The sequence below is a fragment of the Paramacrobiotus metropolitanus genome, unplaced genomic scaffold, assembly GCF_019649055.1.
Source record: "Paramacrobiotus metropolitanus isolate TYO unplaced genomic scaffold, Prichtersi_v1.0 Parri_scaffold0000039, whole genome shotgun sequence".
NCBI classification, from domain to species: Eukaryota; Metazoa; Tardigrada; class Eutardigrada; order Parachela; family Macrobiotidae; genus Paramacrobiotus; species Paramacrobiotus metropolitanus.
Window position 1 is genome coordinate 103,960 of NW_026570259.1, and position 17,603 is coordinate 121,562.

The following is a 17,603-nucleotide window of genomic DNA, read 5'->3' on the forward strand; positions in this document are numbered from 1 at the left end:
CCTGACATAAATTCAGAAACCTACAAATAAATACAGCAATATTACACAACTTTAAAAAAATCACTGGCCGCATTACCTAACTGCCAGATACTGCATGATATTCTGAGCTGCCTATTCCTCGACGCAGTTAGTTCCTATTTCTTTACCGTTTTGCGCAACAGGAAGCAAACTTTCACGAGCAAGCGTGCCTCATATCTGTAACGTTAATTTCAAGACCGTAAAAGTCCATCTTTTGGGATATGTATTCATAAGAAATCGCGTGTTTAATCAGCTGTTAACTTGTTGCGTGCACATGCTAGTGTAACCGTTATCTCGTTAATTTACACTAGCTGGGTTCCGGTCTTCTAATACTGTAATCCTCAGCAAAATTAATTTGCAGTTTTGTACAGACTTCCGAAATTGGTAAAATTCTACGACTGATTGTATCGTTCTTTGTTAATTTTCGGTTGCACCATCTGCAATTTAATACAAGGTTTCTTATACGTGAAACATCGGAGCTATTTTCGTATGTACGTTGTGTACACTGATTCTATGCAAACGATTCCGTCTTCTGCTGAATAAGTTTTTTCATTTTATAACACAAGTTAATTTAATTGCAATCGATAATAAAATGTGAAGCTTATCATAATATTTAGCAATTTACTGTGGCAAATAAATCGAATCTTCTAATTCACGTGGAAGGCCTGATATTTCTTTATTCATGATGTCCCGGAAATGCTGGAGAACAGCTAAATATGTTTGCATCGTTTATAATTTTATTTTTATATGGATGTTATGGGGACCGGTAAGAAAACAACAGACAATGTATATTGTTCAGTTTCGCTGCTAGTACTGGATATAGTTATGGCATCATTAGTACAAAGTATGGTCATATCATAACTTTGTGACATATTCTACTACGATCCAACATTAGCATATAAATTATACGTGTCAATCAGCATCAAGCAGCTCCCTTGCAGGACTTATCATCGGCTACCGGCACCGATACCTCGTTTAATTATGAATTTTCGCCAAATTATCAAAGTTCACTCCAACCGGATGACACTTTATATCGCGCCGAAAGAAGCGGTCTCAACATGTATGTCTACGCTAATGGGAACGGCCCAATCTACACCAGTCCAGGCACACTGACCAGTTATTCTGCGGCTGTTCCCGCGCCACCAGCAAAACCCAAATACTCAACGGCAACGACCCCGCGGCCTACGTATACCGTTCCGTCCCCCTCGTACAGTCCGGGTATATATGCCGGTGGAGGTGCGTCTTATCGACCATCGCCGTATACTGTACCCTACGCACCATACAGCCCGTACCAATCTGCAACATCACCAGTGTCCTATCGATATAGTTCCCTTCCGAGCTTACCGTATAACTATGCAGCCAGCCCTCCAAATTATTTATACGGATACGTTCCACCGTCCAGCTACGGCAGCTATACCCCTTATGCTCCCAAATCACCAGCATACGCACCGAAAGGTAAAACTTTTTACAGTATCTGTATAGGCACCGTTCACTTGTAGTATTAACATCAAATGCTAGACATTCTACACTATTTTTGCACTGCATATTTTTCCGCTTATATTTTGACAGTAAATGATGTATGTATAACTATAATATATAAATCCCCGATCCCAAGGCATGATTTCGTACGCTCGCCTAGCGAGCACAAACGGATACAGGTTTCGAGCACCCAGCGGATCGCTTGGCGAATACGCAAAACTGTTTGATTCAAAATGGCTATAACTTTATTCTGCCATTATGCGCGACAACTTCTTAGGTCAAAAATCTTCCCAAAATTTTCCTCATCTTTTGACGCATTGGTTCGCAGACTTCATCCAGAACTAGATCCTGTTTTAACTGGATCTGGTTCTGGATGAAATCTTTTGTTATAACAGGATCAGATTCATGAGATCTGTCAAGCAAAGCGTCAAAAGATGAAGAAACATTTGGGAAGATTTTTGATACCTAAGAAGTTGTCGCGCATGATGGCAGAATAATGTTATAGCCATTTTGAATCAAACAGTTTTGCGTATTCGCCAAGCGATCCGCTGGGTGCTCGAAATCTGTATCCGTTTGTGCTCGCTAGGCGAGCATACGAAATCATGCCTTGGGATCGGACCTATTGAAACGATACTTGAGGTACAAATATCGATGTAGAGCAATTTCTAAGTTTGTCGATGCAATTGCTCCTCGTAATTCAGTTCAACGCGGAAGTAATGTTTGAAAATTTGAAAATTTATACTTTGAAAAAGTTTAACAATAGTTAACAACCAAATTCTAAAGGAACGGCTTCGAGGCAAATCGTAAAGTACTTATGTCACTGTTCGATTCTAAAACATGCGCTTGTAGCAGCTCCCACATATACTCCGGCTTTGCCAGGAAGTTTTGAGTACGACAGCCAGCCGGCATCAGCATACACACCCAGTAAATACTACGCTCAGCCGCCCTCCTATTCCGCGGAAACACCGACTCCAGCCTACACTGCTCCAGCCTATACCGCCCCAACCTACACCGCTCCAGCGCCTCCAGCGTATTCCAGTGCAGGATATTCGTACCAACCAACGGCACCTTCACCGCCAACGTATTCCGCTCCGCCAGTCTATGCGGCTCCAACACCACCATCATACGCTGCTCCAGTATACAAGCCCTATGGATACACTCCAGGGGCCCCTTCGCCGCCAGCCTACGGATATCAACCTCCATCATACAGCGCACCGGCGCCTCCGGCATACGCTAGTCCGCCGGCATACCAAGGGTCATACGCGAATATGGCAAGTGGCCCGGGATCGGCAAGCGGCGGTGCCTGCGCTTGTCCGGCATGCGCTTCCCCGTGTCCGGCAGAAGGCTTTGCTGGAAGTATAGCGTACACATGGTCAACGGATTGCAGTAAAGCGTCCAAACCGTTATACTGTTCGTTTGGAGAATGCCAGCTTTTGGCTGCCAACAGTAAGAATGAATATTTTCACGTTACGCATTTTATGACTCGAAAGATGACTTAATTATTCGTAGCGTATGCCATATACCCACCGGATGCGGTCACGATTCCACTGTGTGCGCTGGCTAAGAAAGGTTACGAAGTTCTGACATTTGATGTAAGTTGATTGCCAGTGCCTGCACAACTTTATATATTGTATCCGTACTTCATTCTGCACGTTTTCAGCATTAGTTTTCATTCATACCTGCCAATATCGGTTACTGGTTTAACGTAATAGCACTGTTGACCGTTTATTACGGTTCCTACATTACAGGGATGCTATAAGGACCCCACTGCCGCCAAAGATTTCACCGATTCTGCTAATCAGTTTACTATTGAATGCTGGCCACCGATACAAACGTCAGCCAGTGCGCCATGTCTAACGATCAACACAGCGACCACTTTCGCCGTGGAGACCACGGGAAACGTGGGATGTGATGCGTATAAGCTATGCAACCAGCAGCACAAGTGTAGTATTAAATATGCAGACAAAGTGTCAGGAGACGCTAAGGCAATTAGCACGCCGATTAACGTAAGACTCGTTTTTTTATTATTCGTGTAATTATTATGTTCCAATATAATTCAGTTCTTAATTCCCCGATTACGTGTTGCTGTATGTGCTCCGTCACTACTTCTTATAATATACTGTAATTTGTAAATCCAAAACACTGAAATTCTGTATTTCTGTTTCAGGTGACCATATCTACTGACTGCACTGGTTGTCAAAATTGTCCAGAAACTACTGCAGTTTGTTTAGCCTCCTAATAATAAACTGCACTGGAAGATAACAGATTTCGGATTACTTTCAGTGTTGTGAACCTCTCTCTCTGAAATTGTTTTGCACTTGATATCTCGGGTAATACTTTTTATTTTTATGCTCTTTAATTATAAAATGAACGTCTACATTAACTAAGAGCTATTTTAAACCTGTGTTCAGTGATCTCGTATAGCGCCGACAAGAAGTCTGTCAAACGATTGAAATCCCGCACATGGACTGGATTGAGTACAAATGTTGAAATATATACATAAATATTAAAAATATAATAACGTAAACGTTATATAACGGTTTTTCATTCTCTGTCGGCCTGAGTTTTATTTGCTTCTTATTCCTGTATATTTTTAAGTTTTCACAGTCATGAACTGCGAGAGTCACTATCACAATCCCAATTGCATATAAGACTTAGCTTACCGCAATATAAATTTTGACTCGCAGTTGTATGGACATGACTTACCGAAAGGCTGAAGCTTACCGAAACTTACCAAAAAGTAATTTTTCTAATTGTGAGTACTACATCTTAATTTACGTCATGTTTTTGCACGATTAGTATAATTTTCACAAGAGTAGTAAACAGCAACAGCTATAAATTTTCATGATCATATTCGCAAGATAATTATTTAATTAAATAACTACACTGTTTATACCTTATCCCATATACAACAAAGCACATGTGCTATTTTTGATCAACAAATGTTTCGAAGCTAACAAAATAAATTCAACACAGCGTGTAACAATATAACATCTACAGTTAATTTTATAAACAACCACTGGACGCATTGGAATCTTCTCAGGCGTAACTATTTATCGCCGAATGTGCAAAATTAACTTTTAGAAGATCGTCTTACCCGCTGTTCGGCGTGAAGGTTGCATTTTATCACCAGTACAAGAAAAAAATTATTGAGTCGGCCAAAAATAAAGCCACTGGCTGCCACTCCACCTTCTCTGTAGTTAATCAGCAGGAAGACTAATTGCGACTGATTATGAATCTGTTTTGGCTCATCGGTTTGGTTCTTCGTCCTTGTGGTCTGCTGGTCCACACTGGTGATCCTCAGCCTAAAAGGTCATGCTGCACATCCTGCTGGTCGGTTGTTCAGCGGATCGTGCTTTTCCTCCTTCTGCTCGGTACCGCGTTGAACGTGGCTTACTGGATCACTATGGGCGTGTTCCTTCTTAAAGGCGAGGATTTGATGGAGTCCATGATCATGTACGATATGCGGCCCATTGCCAAGGGATTCTTCGCGCTGTTAAACGTTGTCATCGCACTGCGCTCCTTTCTCCTGCCGTTGTTGCAGGCCTTCAGCATCGCTTCCGGGAAGTATAGCAAACTAATGGTATACTTGGACGACTTGCTGCAGTCGTCGCTGACGGTTACCGGAATAAAAAAATTACGCGCCAAAATTTCCTGGCTGTCGGTTATATATATTGGGATTCTGGTAGCCTTGGCCGTTATGTTCTTCATGTATAAGCTGCTAAGGTCATGGGAATCGGATCAAATTCATGTTAAAAATGAAGAGAATGTTGCCGGTTTGATGCTATTTGTACCGCAAGTCAACATCACGATCCCGTTTTTTGTTTACGCGTGCATACAGACGCAGTTCTTCTACTTTCCGTTTTTCTTGTCCATTCTGTTAAGCATTTTCGTGGCCATGTTCGGGGTCAGTGTTAATGAGTGTTTGGCGACAGAGAACCAGTTCTGCCGGCAAATTTTTAAAGAACTGTTTCCGGGACCAACGGATGCTAAAAGTGTGAAGAAATTTGAAGAACGACCGGAAGTGGAGGTGTTGGAGGGCGAACTGCGCAAGCTGGTTGAAGAGCGATCCAAAGCCTTCTTGGTTGTCGATCAGTTCAAACTGAATTTCCATTTTCTGATCAGTCTAAGTTATTATCTGGATCTGACGATAGCATCTGGCTACTTATTACTGCTGATAGTGGATCCCGCGGATAAGCCGCTGCAAGATAAATACCTCCAACAGTGCCGAGGTTATGGGCTCTTGCTGTTTTTCATCTTGACAATGCTGCCTTATCTGCCGCTCCTCGTGGCGGGATTTACGGTTAGCTCCCGACTTAATTAACATCGCAACTGTTCCTCTTTGCAACATCACTGTAGCTAACTGTATGATAGGTTTTTCCAATTTCCGTTATATTTTTATAATATTTCGACCGGTAATCACATTGTAGAGTTCTCGATTCCAAGTGATCCTGTATAAATTTACCGGAAGACTGTATGCTTATCGCGATGGATATCATGTAAGTGACGCGGCAGATTCAATCCATTTTCCTGATAGGATTTACACAAACAACCCGAATATATTTTAGGGGAAAAGAATTTCTACCATTATAGAGGATCTGACAGAAGAAAATAATTACAACCCGATACAGCTGGTCGAGGGCAGTTTTGTGTTTCAGGTAAGGCGATTGTTTTCCTAAATCGATTACGTTTCTGCTAGATTAAAATTATTTGTACACTAAATTATAAATTTAAAAAAATTATGTGTAAAATTATTTGTAAAATTATTTGTAGTATACATTGGTATATTCAAACTTTTAGTCGACCACAGTTCTTTTTACAACACTGCTGATTGCGGCGGACCCGATGAGCGGGTTAACAGGCCTTCCGCCGACGGCGGCGGCCGGCTGCGGCTCACTTGGATCAGCACACATTTCAATCAAAGCTGACTCCCAGAATATGTCGGTTTCGATGGTCCGACCGGTAAGTACTTTTGATTATGAAATTTCATCCAGGCTGTCGTGTTGCCCGCATAAAGTGCGGTTGCGAATTAAAACGTGGTGATGCAAATTTGAGCATTGGTGTATTTTTTTCTTCCAGTTGACCATTTCGGTGTGATCCGCTTGGTAGACTTTGCAAACCGGTATGACATGTGCGGCCTTGAAGCATTGGTGCAATTGATAGAATTTCGCTTTCATGAGCACATTTACTGTTTGTTTTTTTTAATGTTCTTATTCAGCTGTCTTTTATTGCAGAACGTTTATCTTCTTGTGGCAATGTTTTGCTACAAGACTAATTCAATACATCTATTATGCTGTGATTTGTTATTTACTTTTTAAACTCTAGTATAAGATTTTTTTAGCATGTAATACCGTAAATTCTGCCTGAATATTTTGTTTTAAACTGATGTGGAGGGCACTGTACATTAATCAGAAGCTTGTGCCATTTTAGAGCAAACACAACTACTTCATATAACTTATTAAACACCGTACTTGAATACTAAAAGGCTGAGTCATCTGACTCAAAATTTTCTGTAGGATTTCGACGATTTAGAAGCTTTTCTGTCTGTTAAATGGTGATGTCTGGGCGCTGGAATATGATGCTCTCCGCTGAGCAACGGTTCGGTTAATTCCCTTTTCGTTCGACCCGATAGCCGGGTTCGGGAACCCGCTTTCTTGTCCTGTGCATTTGCATCCACTACCTCGTTTTCGCGGTTTAAAATCCTCTCAATTTCCTTTTCCTTCTGCATTCCTAGTAAAACAAATGGGCCTTTAAAACGCAAATCCGACAGTGGTAAAATTGAGTTTTACATTATTTTTTACGCGATACGACAATTATAAATCAGCGCTTAGTACTTACTTTCACGAACTTCCTCAAATGTGCGGGCCACCGCTGGAACACATAGTGCAAACACTAACATGCCGGTTAGTCCACATAAACAGGATACCACCTGACCAAAAGAGCTAAATGCCACCTCGTCTCCATAACCCACCGTGGTCATGGTAATTATCGCCCAGTAGAACGACCCCGGGATATGCCGAAACGGCGATCCTGGTAAGTCGGATTCCGCATAGTAAATGGCCGTGGCAAAGATCACCACGAAAACGGTAACTAGTAAAGCTAACAGCAGTAGTTCTCCAGTCGACGCTCTAATCGTGTAAACTAGCACTTGCATTCCTCGGATCTGACCGGCAATTTTTAATAACCGCAGTACACGAATGACCCGCACCGCTCGGAACAGAATATGCGCAACGGCAGCGCTAATTAGGCCGCGTGAAGCAATCGTATATAGCAACAAGTTGAGGAAGTATGGTGACACAATGAATAAATCGAATCCGTTTCGTAACTGGAGGAAAAAGGTCAACTTTTCCGGGGATAGTAAGAACCGAAATAGTAGGTCCAAGCAGAACCAAATAATGCACAGCGTCTCTACAGCGAAAAAGATTCGAGCTTCCGGTACATGCGACCATCCTGCCTCGTCGGCACGCAGATGAACATACTCACCGGAAACATTAACGGTGACATTGGTATGTGTTGATGGCAACGTTTGCACACACAGCGCCGTCACGGATACCAGCACAACAAAAACATTCCATATGTTGTAGAAGAACGCCAATCTTGAGCTGCTGGGATGTTCGACCACCAACCAGAGCCGGCGCTGTATGTTTCCTGAGGGCTGTTTCCGGTGGCGATGTCCAAACAAATGTTCTTGTTTGAATAGCTGATGTAGTGCAGCGGTGCCGAGATCAAAGAACTGGATTTCTTCCAGAAAGGTCACGAAGGATACATTCGCTGGCCGGGTCAGTTGGCCACCGCTGCGGTAGAAGCTCAGGATGGCTTCAAATGAAGAGCGGTCGCGCTCGAAAAAGTATTCGTTAGTGGACTTGTCGTAGAATTGTTGCCGGCGGATGCGGTTGCCCAGCAAGGTTTCGGGGAATCGTTCCAGCGTCTGCAGTCGGGTTTCAAATATCATACCGCTAACATTAATCGCGATGCGTTGGCTAAGACTAGTCTGAAGGTTTGGAATGTCTAAAGCCGAAATCACTGACAAATTTGGTGCTGTTTTAGCGATCGAATACAGTCCGCGTGCCATAATTCAATCTTTCGATTAAACATGTAAAGGAGATACTTAATTTTCATATCATAAAAAACCTTACAGACGTGGCCAAGTCACTATCAGTTCTGCGATGGCTTAAAAATATTTAAAACTGCACTATATATTTAAAGCCATATAACCTTAAACAATGGTGTTGCGCGCCATGTTGCGCCTACAGTTACTACATTGGTCTATTAATTTAAACATATAACCCTGTACTGTACTTTTGCAGAATGTAAGTACAGGCCCTTGTGTTTATTTACACAATCCATAATAACAAATAGTTCCACAATGAAAGCGGTGCTATCTCTCATGATTGTGCGTACTTACGTGCTTGTAAATTTTGTATAGAGAACTGATCCCACGTAGAATGTGAACAACAAGTTTTTTCGCACTGAGTCGGCAGGATTGAGCTGGATATTAGATAGTTAACGATATAGACTTCAATATTGCATTACATTGCTGTAAGGCCGTGTGTTCCTTGGAATGGTTTTAATTGCTGTTAAATTTTCTCGGTATATCAGTGCACTTGGTTTTAACAAGATTAGCAATTAACCAGTGCCATTAATTTTCACAATGCAGCCAGTGGAGTAATACAGAGCGTTGTAATTTCTAAACAGTCTCAAATCGACCCACAAAGAGAATGGATTCGGTTGGTCGATGTAATACAGCAAACAAGAAAGGATGATCCGCCGTGAAATCCACAGGAGCGTAATCGGGAACCCAGGCGGCTTGACTGGCCAGTTGGATGGCTTGGGGCGCTTCCGATACCGCGGCTCCTTCCGTGCCCCATTCGTCAACGCCTACATTTAACTGTAGGTACAAAGTGGTCCAAGTCCTTAAAACCCTTAAAACCCTTAAAACCTTTAAAACCTTTAAAACCTTTAAAACTCTTAAAACTCTTAAAACTCTTAAAACCTTAAAACTACTAAAACTTCTAAAACTCTTAAAATAAAAAAAAATAAATTACTATATGAGATGAGTGATATTGCGAAAACTGGTTTTAAGGTTTTAACAGCTTTAGTAATAAAAATAACAATACATATATAGTATGAACAGCGATTTTTCAGAAAGCGGTTTTAAGGTTTTAACGGTTTTATTACTAATACACAGTTTTGATAGAGATTTTTCAGAAAGCGGTTTTAGCGGATTTTATAAAAATATTAATATATAGTTTAGATAGCGCTTTTTTTAGAAAGCGGTTTTAAGGTTTTAACGGTTTTATTACTAATACACTGTTTTAACAGTGATTTTTCAGAAAGCGGTTTTAAAGTTTCATCGGTTTAATTACAAATATATCGTTTTACCAGTGGTTTCTCAGAAAGTGGTTTTAAAGTTTTAGCAGTTTTTACTGAAATCTGGTTCTGATAACGATTTGACGGAGGTTGCAAGCACATCCTGTGCGCTCAATCTTTTGTAAAGCATTAACGAATGCACATAATTTGTGCCGAATGAATTATATAGGTTATCTATTTTTGAACTTTTCGAAAAATGTAAAGATTTACTATCCGATTTTTTTTAACGAATTTGACCAAGAAAAAGACTCCAAGCATTAAAAAGGAACTGATTTTTAAGATCTTTACTTGCGCCCATTTCACAAGAACTTCGTGTGCGTTGCCTAAGCTTTCTTGTTTTCTGGCCGAACGCGGTCGCACACAGCACGAAGTTCTTAACACTATTTGTAAAAACATAAGAAACAACCTCTCTCCAAAAAATTGCAATGTGAAACACAGCAGTGTGCTCAGGTGAATAACAGGTTTTTCTATTCTGAAAATATGGAAATTCGAATTTTTGTTTCGGGGACATCTTCAAACTCCACCTAGTTTAGCAAAATATTTTACTATAAATCATACCTTGGCATAAGGTCTGTTTAGCATAATATTTGTACGTTGTAAAGATTGCATTTTCGAATGGAACTAACGCACTGTCGATCAAAAGTAAAGCGCACGTTGATGATCAGACGGCCATTTTGTTCGGCCACCCGGTATCTCTGTACAGCTCCAGGAAACAGTTCAAAATCAAAGCACGTATACGGTGGCTCTACGATTTCTACCCAATTAAAATTTTAAACATTTATTATTCATTTATTCTTGAAAAAGCATTTCCTCGGATTTTATCTGTACAGTGTACATATCAGGAAATGTCTCCCAAATTTCAGAAAGTGTTCAACTTCTCAAGTTTGCAGCGCAGACATGAGACACAGTTTACAGTTACGTTGGTGTTTGGTGAGTGGACGGATCCACGACTAATGCAATACAAGTACAACGGGTTTGCTGTATAAACTTTGCTTCATAAGACACCTGGCCATTTAGTCGGAAGTCAGCCAATTTCAAGTTTCTAGCACTTTCCGTAATTTTAAATTGAATTTTAACATTTTTGAAATTCATAATAGATTAGGAAAAAATGCTATGGATCTGATACTGGTTCAATTCGCCTATTTCGACTTTGTGGCCATGTGTCTTGTATAGCAAAGTTTCAAAAAGATCAAATAATTACCAGACTTTTGGTACACAACAATGCATTTAAACTATTCCCCCATTTTGGTTTGCCATATCTCGGCAACCGGATGTTGCGCGCGCAATGGTTTTAGAACAATGTATACAAATCATTTAGCTTTAGAATGGCACAAAGTATTACAAAAAAGTTATTCGGAGTGCGCGAAAACGAAATTTTTAATGTATTTATCCCATTTTTGACCGGGCCAGGCCATTGTCTTTAAGCTGTCTGAGCCGCCTGTCTGAGCAGGGAGAATTTGTCAGGCTGGCATCTTACTAGTGGTTTATTGTTTTTCAAATAGTTCTTTAAATATACAAATTGGGGTCAGCTTTGCAGGAGATCGTTCTGATAACCGCCACCCGCGCACCCGCTCGCAACAAAAGGAATTTCGAATGAAAAACGAAACCATTCTCTAGATAAAACAGTTGGAAAAATTCAAAAAATTCGTACGGAAAGGAAATGTCGCAAAGTTCTCAGTTGTGCGTGGGACATGGTAAATCTTTTCACAGCTTCATTTGGTTCCCTTGTTAACGAAAGTGTCTTCTTTTCCAAAACAAGTTTTGTTTTTTATAGTAGTCGTTAAAATTATCTATCGAACGAGTCTTAAATACTGTACGATGCGGTAAATGGTTGGCGAGAAATAAAACTTAAAATTGGAGACTACCATTTCGATCAGCCACCCGGTAAGTACAGTACTGTGCCCTTCTGTGTCTGTACGACTTACGAGTACTGCACTTTAACAGCAGTATGTAACTGTATATGGGACTGCAACCTTTAACTTGTTTAACACGAACCTATAATAGGGAAATTATTGCTGGGACATGGTTTCCTGACCTTTGCAAATATTTTTCTAACTTATGTCGGTAGCATCTTTCTCTAAGTTTTAATATAGCTATTGATCGAGACTCTGTTAAGATTATTATTGCGCTTTTGCAAATTATTCGTAACTAAGTTCCTGTATGTTCCCCGCCTTCAACATCAGCAAGATACAAAAACAGAATTAGGATGTAAGCTTAATCCTTTAAAAGACGGCGGCCCGGTTGCGCTGGTGACCCATGCCCGGTGCTAGTATCTTCCATCAACCGGTGCCAAATAGAACCCAATCGTTATTATGGTAACTGTTGTTGCTGCCGCAGACTGTGGCAACAACAATAGTAAAAAGTTTATATGGGTTTTAGAAACACATGCAATAGCAAGTATTTAAAAGGAATTTTGTAGTTAAAACCGTCCAAACGTGTGAAATCAAAGAAACCGTGATACCTACAAACATTTAGTAATAATAAAAGTCTAAAAACCTTAAACCCGCTCTCATTGTCAGAACTTAGTAACAAAATTACGGTGAACCGACGTCTCACTGTCAATAGATCATTTTAATTACTTCCGAATATGCACTTAATGATAATACTGCTAAAGGCTTAATACTGCTTCCTGAACAATTACTGTTAAAACCGTACTATATTGGTTAAGACCTGTAAACCTTGCAACCCCTACAAAAAAGAATCACCGTTAAAACTTTATATGCAGAAGGAAAACTGTCAACGCCTTAAAACCGGCTTCAAAAAAACATAAATCAAAACCAGAACTCATTAAAAACCGTTAAAACATTAAAACCTCCTTCTTAAAAATCACTATCAAAACTAAATATTAGTAAAAACTGCTAAAACCTTAAAACCGCTTTTTGAAAAATCACTGCTAAAACTGTATTATAGTAATAAAACCACTAAAACCTTAAAACCTCTTTCTTAAAAATCACTGATAAAACTGTATTTTCGTAATAAAACTGCTAAAACCTTAAAACCGCTTTCTGAAAAATCACTATCAAAACTATATATTAGTAAAATCCTTAAAAACCTTAAAACCGCTTTTTGAGAAATCACTGTCGATCCGATGTATTTTGTAATTAAAACGTTTGGTTTTATTAGTTTTAATAGTTTTAAAATTAGATTTGGACCACTTTGTACCTACCCTCTACATTTAAGTATTACATGAATCATGAAACTGAAAGAAATTTCGGAGACTCCACATTCCACGATAATATTATTATTTGATATGTGAATAACAAAAAATTCTGCGCCCAGCATATACAGCCATGACACGCTAGGTGCTTATACGTCACGTATATATAATATATGCAATGTGATGTGAAGAACAGTTGAGCAAATGCACTGCTTCTAGGGATGGAACGTTTTTTTACGATTACTATGATTACTTTTAGACGTTAGAGAACTACATACTAATTAACACATAATTATTTAAGCACCTATTTCGTACTTACTGAAAAAAACTTTATGGTACGTAGCCGACAATTTAGGCTTTCCAGATGCAACCATGTTAGAGAAATCGGCGTCCGGTCCGACTGCAAAGGTCACACCGGCTTTAGCTAGCAGTTTCTTCAGGTCGAAGGATCCTTCAATCGTAAACTTCGGCAGCATAATGTTAACCAGTCGTTGATTAGCGGCTTTTAGCATGGGAATTTTCGCCCGCAGATCCCGCAAGGTTTGCGTATTGATCTGGTGTTCACAGTTGCGAATGCCGTCCTTCTGCCGTGGTAAAATTACTAACATGTAGAAATCATCGGCATAAGGCAGTTCGATGTACTGCACGTCCAGGACTTTGTCTTCGGCATACGGAATAGCCCGGCGTGCTTCTAAATAGATGGTGTTGGTGATGTTTCCGCCCAGTTGGTAAAAGGGTTTTTTCTCCATTGACGGAATGGGAAAATGTGACTGCCAAGCGGCACGGAAGTACAGCGTGTTCGCTAGTACGAAATCGGAGGACTTTTCGATCGACTTGTCAGGAAACATGTTTTTTATGCGGCCGAACGTATTAGTGGTCACCCAATTGTTGATAAACTGTTGCGCCTAATTTTAAAATGGGATTGCTATTTTTATAAGATTTGTAAGCCAAATTTTAATTTAAATATTTGTACATCACAAAATTGAATATGCATTTGTACGACAAGATATGCAGACTTTAACGGAACGGAGGAACGTATATATTCTCAATATATTGTAAGTTTTTAATTACCTGTTTAACATTTTTGGCGCTAAAATCAGCATCATAGATTTTCCCATGCAAAATACTGCTGACATCCTGAGCAAAAGCCGGCTTTGCCCGAAACGACTGTTGGAAGAATGCGCCATTAATTAAAGCAACTTCCGTTGGCGCTTTAACGCCGATATGCGGCCTATTCGTTGTCATATTAGAGCTGGGATCGTCATTTAACTGGCCAATTTCCGGAAGATTTTTAATGGTGTTTTCAAAAACTCCCTTTAAAATGTCGCTCTTGTTGCCGAATGCTGTACGGAAGTGCAGCGCAGTGTTGAGGTTATCCTTTGTTGGACCATTAGCACCAAAATACAACAGGGCTCCGGCGTACAGAATACTTAATGGAGATAGAACATAACTGCCGGCTCCACTGTACAAACAATTAGCGGATTGGTAAAGGTCAACCGCCACAAAATCCCCAGCGGAAGCAAGTGTAAACGTGTTATCCATTTTGACAACAAAAGAAATTTTGTTATATATTTCCCTAATACATAAACGATTTCGCAGTCAGGTAGAATGCAACATGTAATATTAAATCTGTTCTGAGATAACCATACCACAAATTAAACTAACGGCGCGCTATCGAGCGATTTTTTTATAAAGAGCGATTATAATATACGATTTGTAGCTTATAAGAATATGCTCATATGGCCAGTTACAGTTTGTATTGAACCATAATGACTCATTAAAAGTTATATAGCATGAATAAGCTAGTAATCGGAAAAACCGTCTATGCCGTTTACCAGAATCAGTACCCATTCTGCAAGAATTTCAATGATGAATACCTTACCATGAACAATAATATGAATCGTAAATATGAACAGCAGGTGTTTTAGGTGTGTAGCTGCTGCTTACTGGGTATGGTGCCATTAATTAAATTAAATTCATCGCCATTCACAATGAGAAGTCGAACATTTTTTATGTTTCTGTATTACTGATGGCTGATTTACAACTCTCTAAGCCTCGATACATAATGACCGAGGCAGCCAAAATTTATGCAGTATTGAAGTAAATTAACCATTATTAATTCTGTTGCTCGCGTGTACTGTAACCGATCGACCACGGGGTTTGCCGGGTATTTTAATGGGAAAACAATGATATACACAATGAACACAATGAATCAACAACGAAAAACACAATGATCCAACATCAAGCACAAACGCCCCCCATGGGGAATATGACACAATGAAAGAAAACACAATGATCCAATAACAAACAAATACCCCTTCCAAAGCCCTTCCCAAAAAAAAGGGACAGGGTGGGGGGGAAAATCGCGTTCGACATGAACTGCATCAAAAATCTTTGCAAATGAACACTGAAACATAAAGCTGCTAAAGGCAGCATGAAACCAGAGCAATCTCAAGGAATATTATCTGACCACCCAGATGGCCAGCAATAAATCTCAACCGCGACAACACATTAATGTCAAAGGCGAGACAAAATCATGCCGCTCGCCAGAATTAACATTCATTATCTCCGATAATTCCTTTTATTATCAATAAGTAATACAGTTGTATGGTGCAGTTCAATGTGCTACAATAAAACAGTCCAGACGAGTATTTGTAACAAAACTATGCACAAAACTGCGTACTTCATCTCAGTCATCTGGTTTCATCAGCGGTGACTCTAGTCTCTATGCAGGGCATGGATGCTCCGGAGAACAAGGAGGAGGAAATATCTTTACTTTTCCTACAGTTCCACCATAACTCCCATCGCCATTCTGCTTATCTTTGGCAGATGCACCGTACTACAAAAGAAAAATTCATCTGCACGGTATCTGTGCGAGTATCTCGTACCTGACCGGGTTATCGCATTATTCTATGGTTATCGCGTACAGCAAAAATCCGAAATCAGTATTCTTTTAGTTAAGATCAATCACATGAATTGACCAAATCGTAGTCACTGTAAGCCATTGCCACACTTACCGCCAGGAAAACTGTTATCAGTAAAAAAACAGAAGCCAAACTGGACAACACTTTCATGGTTGCAATAGGGAATTCTGCTGCTTTATCAGATATATAGTATGAAATGAAAATACTTAAGGCTTTCTTTTTAAATTCCACACACTTGACTAGAGCAATGATTATGTCGGCTGTGCACCAACCTGTGCTTATATACGGTTGAATATTTTTTGTTTTGGCCTGCTCGAGCGAGCTAATTATCACAAACTGACTTGGTGTTTCCGTTTTCAATACTGACAAAAAATAAACACATTCCGTAATTTGTGCATTACTGATAGAATAACAAGAATGTGTGGTGTTTTGTTTCGTATAGGCTTGAAAGTACTGACAGACAAAATAATTATTAAGCTGACAGTTACGAGTATTTACCGGTTGTTTTGAAAACACAATGTACCGCAAACAGTACCCCAAGCATTACCGAGAATCAAACGTACATACTCTTATTTTGCAAAAACGTAAAAGTACAGTAGCTGTTCGTAACTTTTACAGTGTAAGTACAAGCACACAGCCCCTGCAGTTGCTTCACCAACGGTAACAATAAATGCAAAGTACTCGCGGTACTTCTTTTACAGGGAACGCTCAACAGGGAACGACGAAACAATGTCCTTGTTTCAGTGTGGAATCCGTAACAACACCATAAATATTCAAGAGGATAATTAATTTATTAAGATATTGTGGCAACCAATATCTGCAGCAGCAATGCAACAGCTTAATTACTGCATGACAAATTGCATATCTAGTCAGTTTTCCGTTTGAGAAATTGCTGTGCCTATATATCACTTTGTCGTACCTAATATATTATTAATTTTACAGTTTATAGAAGGACGGAAAGATTTCTATCGAATTAGTTGATATCCCTGCAATTTGTTTTAAATAACTGCCATATTTTTACCTGGCATGAACCGGCTAATTTAAATTAGCCGGTTCATGCCAGGTAATTTTGGCAACTAATTGAAAGCCTGAGATTCTGTGAATACGCAGCGTCAAACAAATTAAATGCTTATTAATTTTGAGATTATTATTCAACATTTATCTATGGAAATAAAAATTCCTATGGAATTAAAATGGATGTATATATGGAAATCAAATGAATCTAATAAAGCAATACAATTTAACTAAGGATGGTACTCAGAGTTAATAGGGATGTAGTGATAAACTGGCACAATAAAACCGAAACTGTATATGAGAAACAGTTTTCATTATGCCCTGAAACTGGCCTCTGGCAGCCATAAAACTGCCAGTTAAAGGCTATGTTTTTTGGCCACCAGAAGGCTGCTGACGGCCTCCGTCTGAGATGCCACCGGCGGCCCGCTCTGGCTGTAGCAAATGGTCAGCGGAAGGTCTGGCAGTGGCTTAGATCAGCGGCCTCAACTAAGCCGCTAGCGGTGCTCAAATTGCACCGGGTTCAAAACGCTTTTAAAAATACCACAGACACATATTGTGCAGCAACAGTAGGCATACGCGATCCCTACCCTGGTAGGCATGATCATAATAGTACCATTGAATGTCTGTTATTTAGGAAGAAT

At 39.9% G+C, this 17,603-nt stretch overlaps 4 protein-coding genes across 5 annotated transcripts; 2 read left to right on the top strand and 2 right to left on the bottom strand.

Moving 5' to 3' along the window:
* Positions 1-164: 164 nt before the first annotated feature.
* Positions 165-4,094, top strand: LOC129590253 (uncharacterized). Of its 2 annotated transcripts, none has more exons than XM_055485385.1 (6): positions 165-784; positions 960-1,473; positions 2,347-2,943; positions 3,007-3,089; positions 3,246-3,503; positions 3,665-4,094. In XM_055485385.1, exons 1-6 carry the CDS (start codon positions 701-703, stop codon positions 3,734-3,736), a joined length of 1,608 nt encoding a protein of 535 aa, XP_055341360.1. In that variant the 5' UTR covers positions 165-700; the 3' UTR covers positions 3,737-4,094. The 2 variants fall into 2 exon arrangements, with proteins under 2 accessions (XP_055341360.1, XP_055341361.1); XM_055485386.1 differs by having other exon boundaries at positions 2,350-2,943.
* Positions 4,095-4,656: 562 nt separating this feature from the next.
* Positions 4,657-6,946, top strand: LOC129590214 (uncharacterized). Its single transcript, XM_055485318.1, has 5 exons — positions 4,657-5,800; positions 5,928-5,996; positions 6,066-6,155; positions 6,298-6,459; positions 6,577-6,946. The coding sequence occupies exons 1-5, from the start codon at positions 4,730-4,732 to the stop codon at positions 6,592-6,594; spliced, it is 1,410 nt and encodes a 469-aa protein (XP_055341293.1). The 5' UTR covers positions 4,657-4,729; the 3' UTR covers positions 6,595-6,946.
* LOC129590216 (potassium voltage-gated channel subfamily A member 10-like) lies at positions 6,890-8,662 on the bottom strand. The gene is made up of 2 exons (XM_055485319.1): positions 7,336-8,662; positions 6,890-7,227 (listed from the first exon to the last, which is right to left on the bottom strand). Exons 1-2 carry the CDS (start codon positions 8,567-8,569, stop codon positions 6,998-7,000), a joined length of 1,464 nt encoding a protein of 487 aa, XP_055341294.1. The 5' UTR covers positions 8,570-8,662; the 3' UTR covers positions 6,890-6,997.
* Positions 8,663-9,058: 396 nt separating this feature from the next.
* On the bottom strand, positions 9,059-14,761 carry LOC129590199 (leukocyte elastase inhibitor-like). Its single transcript, XM_055485287.1, has 3 exons — positions 14,096-14,761; positions 13,344-13,929; positions 9,059-9,375 (listed from the first exon to the last, which is right to left on the bottom strand). The coding sequence occupies exons 1-3, from the start codon at positions 14,564-14,566 to the stop codon at positions 9,185-9,187; spliced, it is 1,248 nt and encodes a 415-aa protein (XP_055341262.1). The 5' UTR covers positions 14,567-14,761; the 3' UTR covers positions 9,059-9,184.
* Between the last annotated feature and the right edge of the window lie 2,842 nt (positions 14,762-17,603).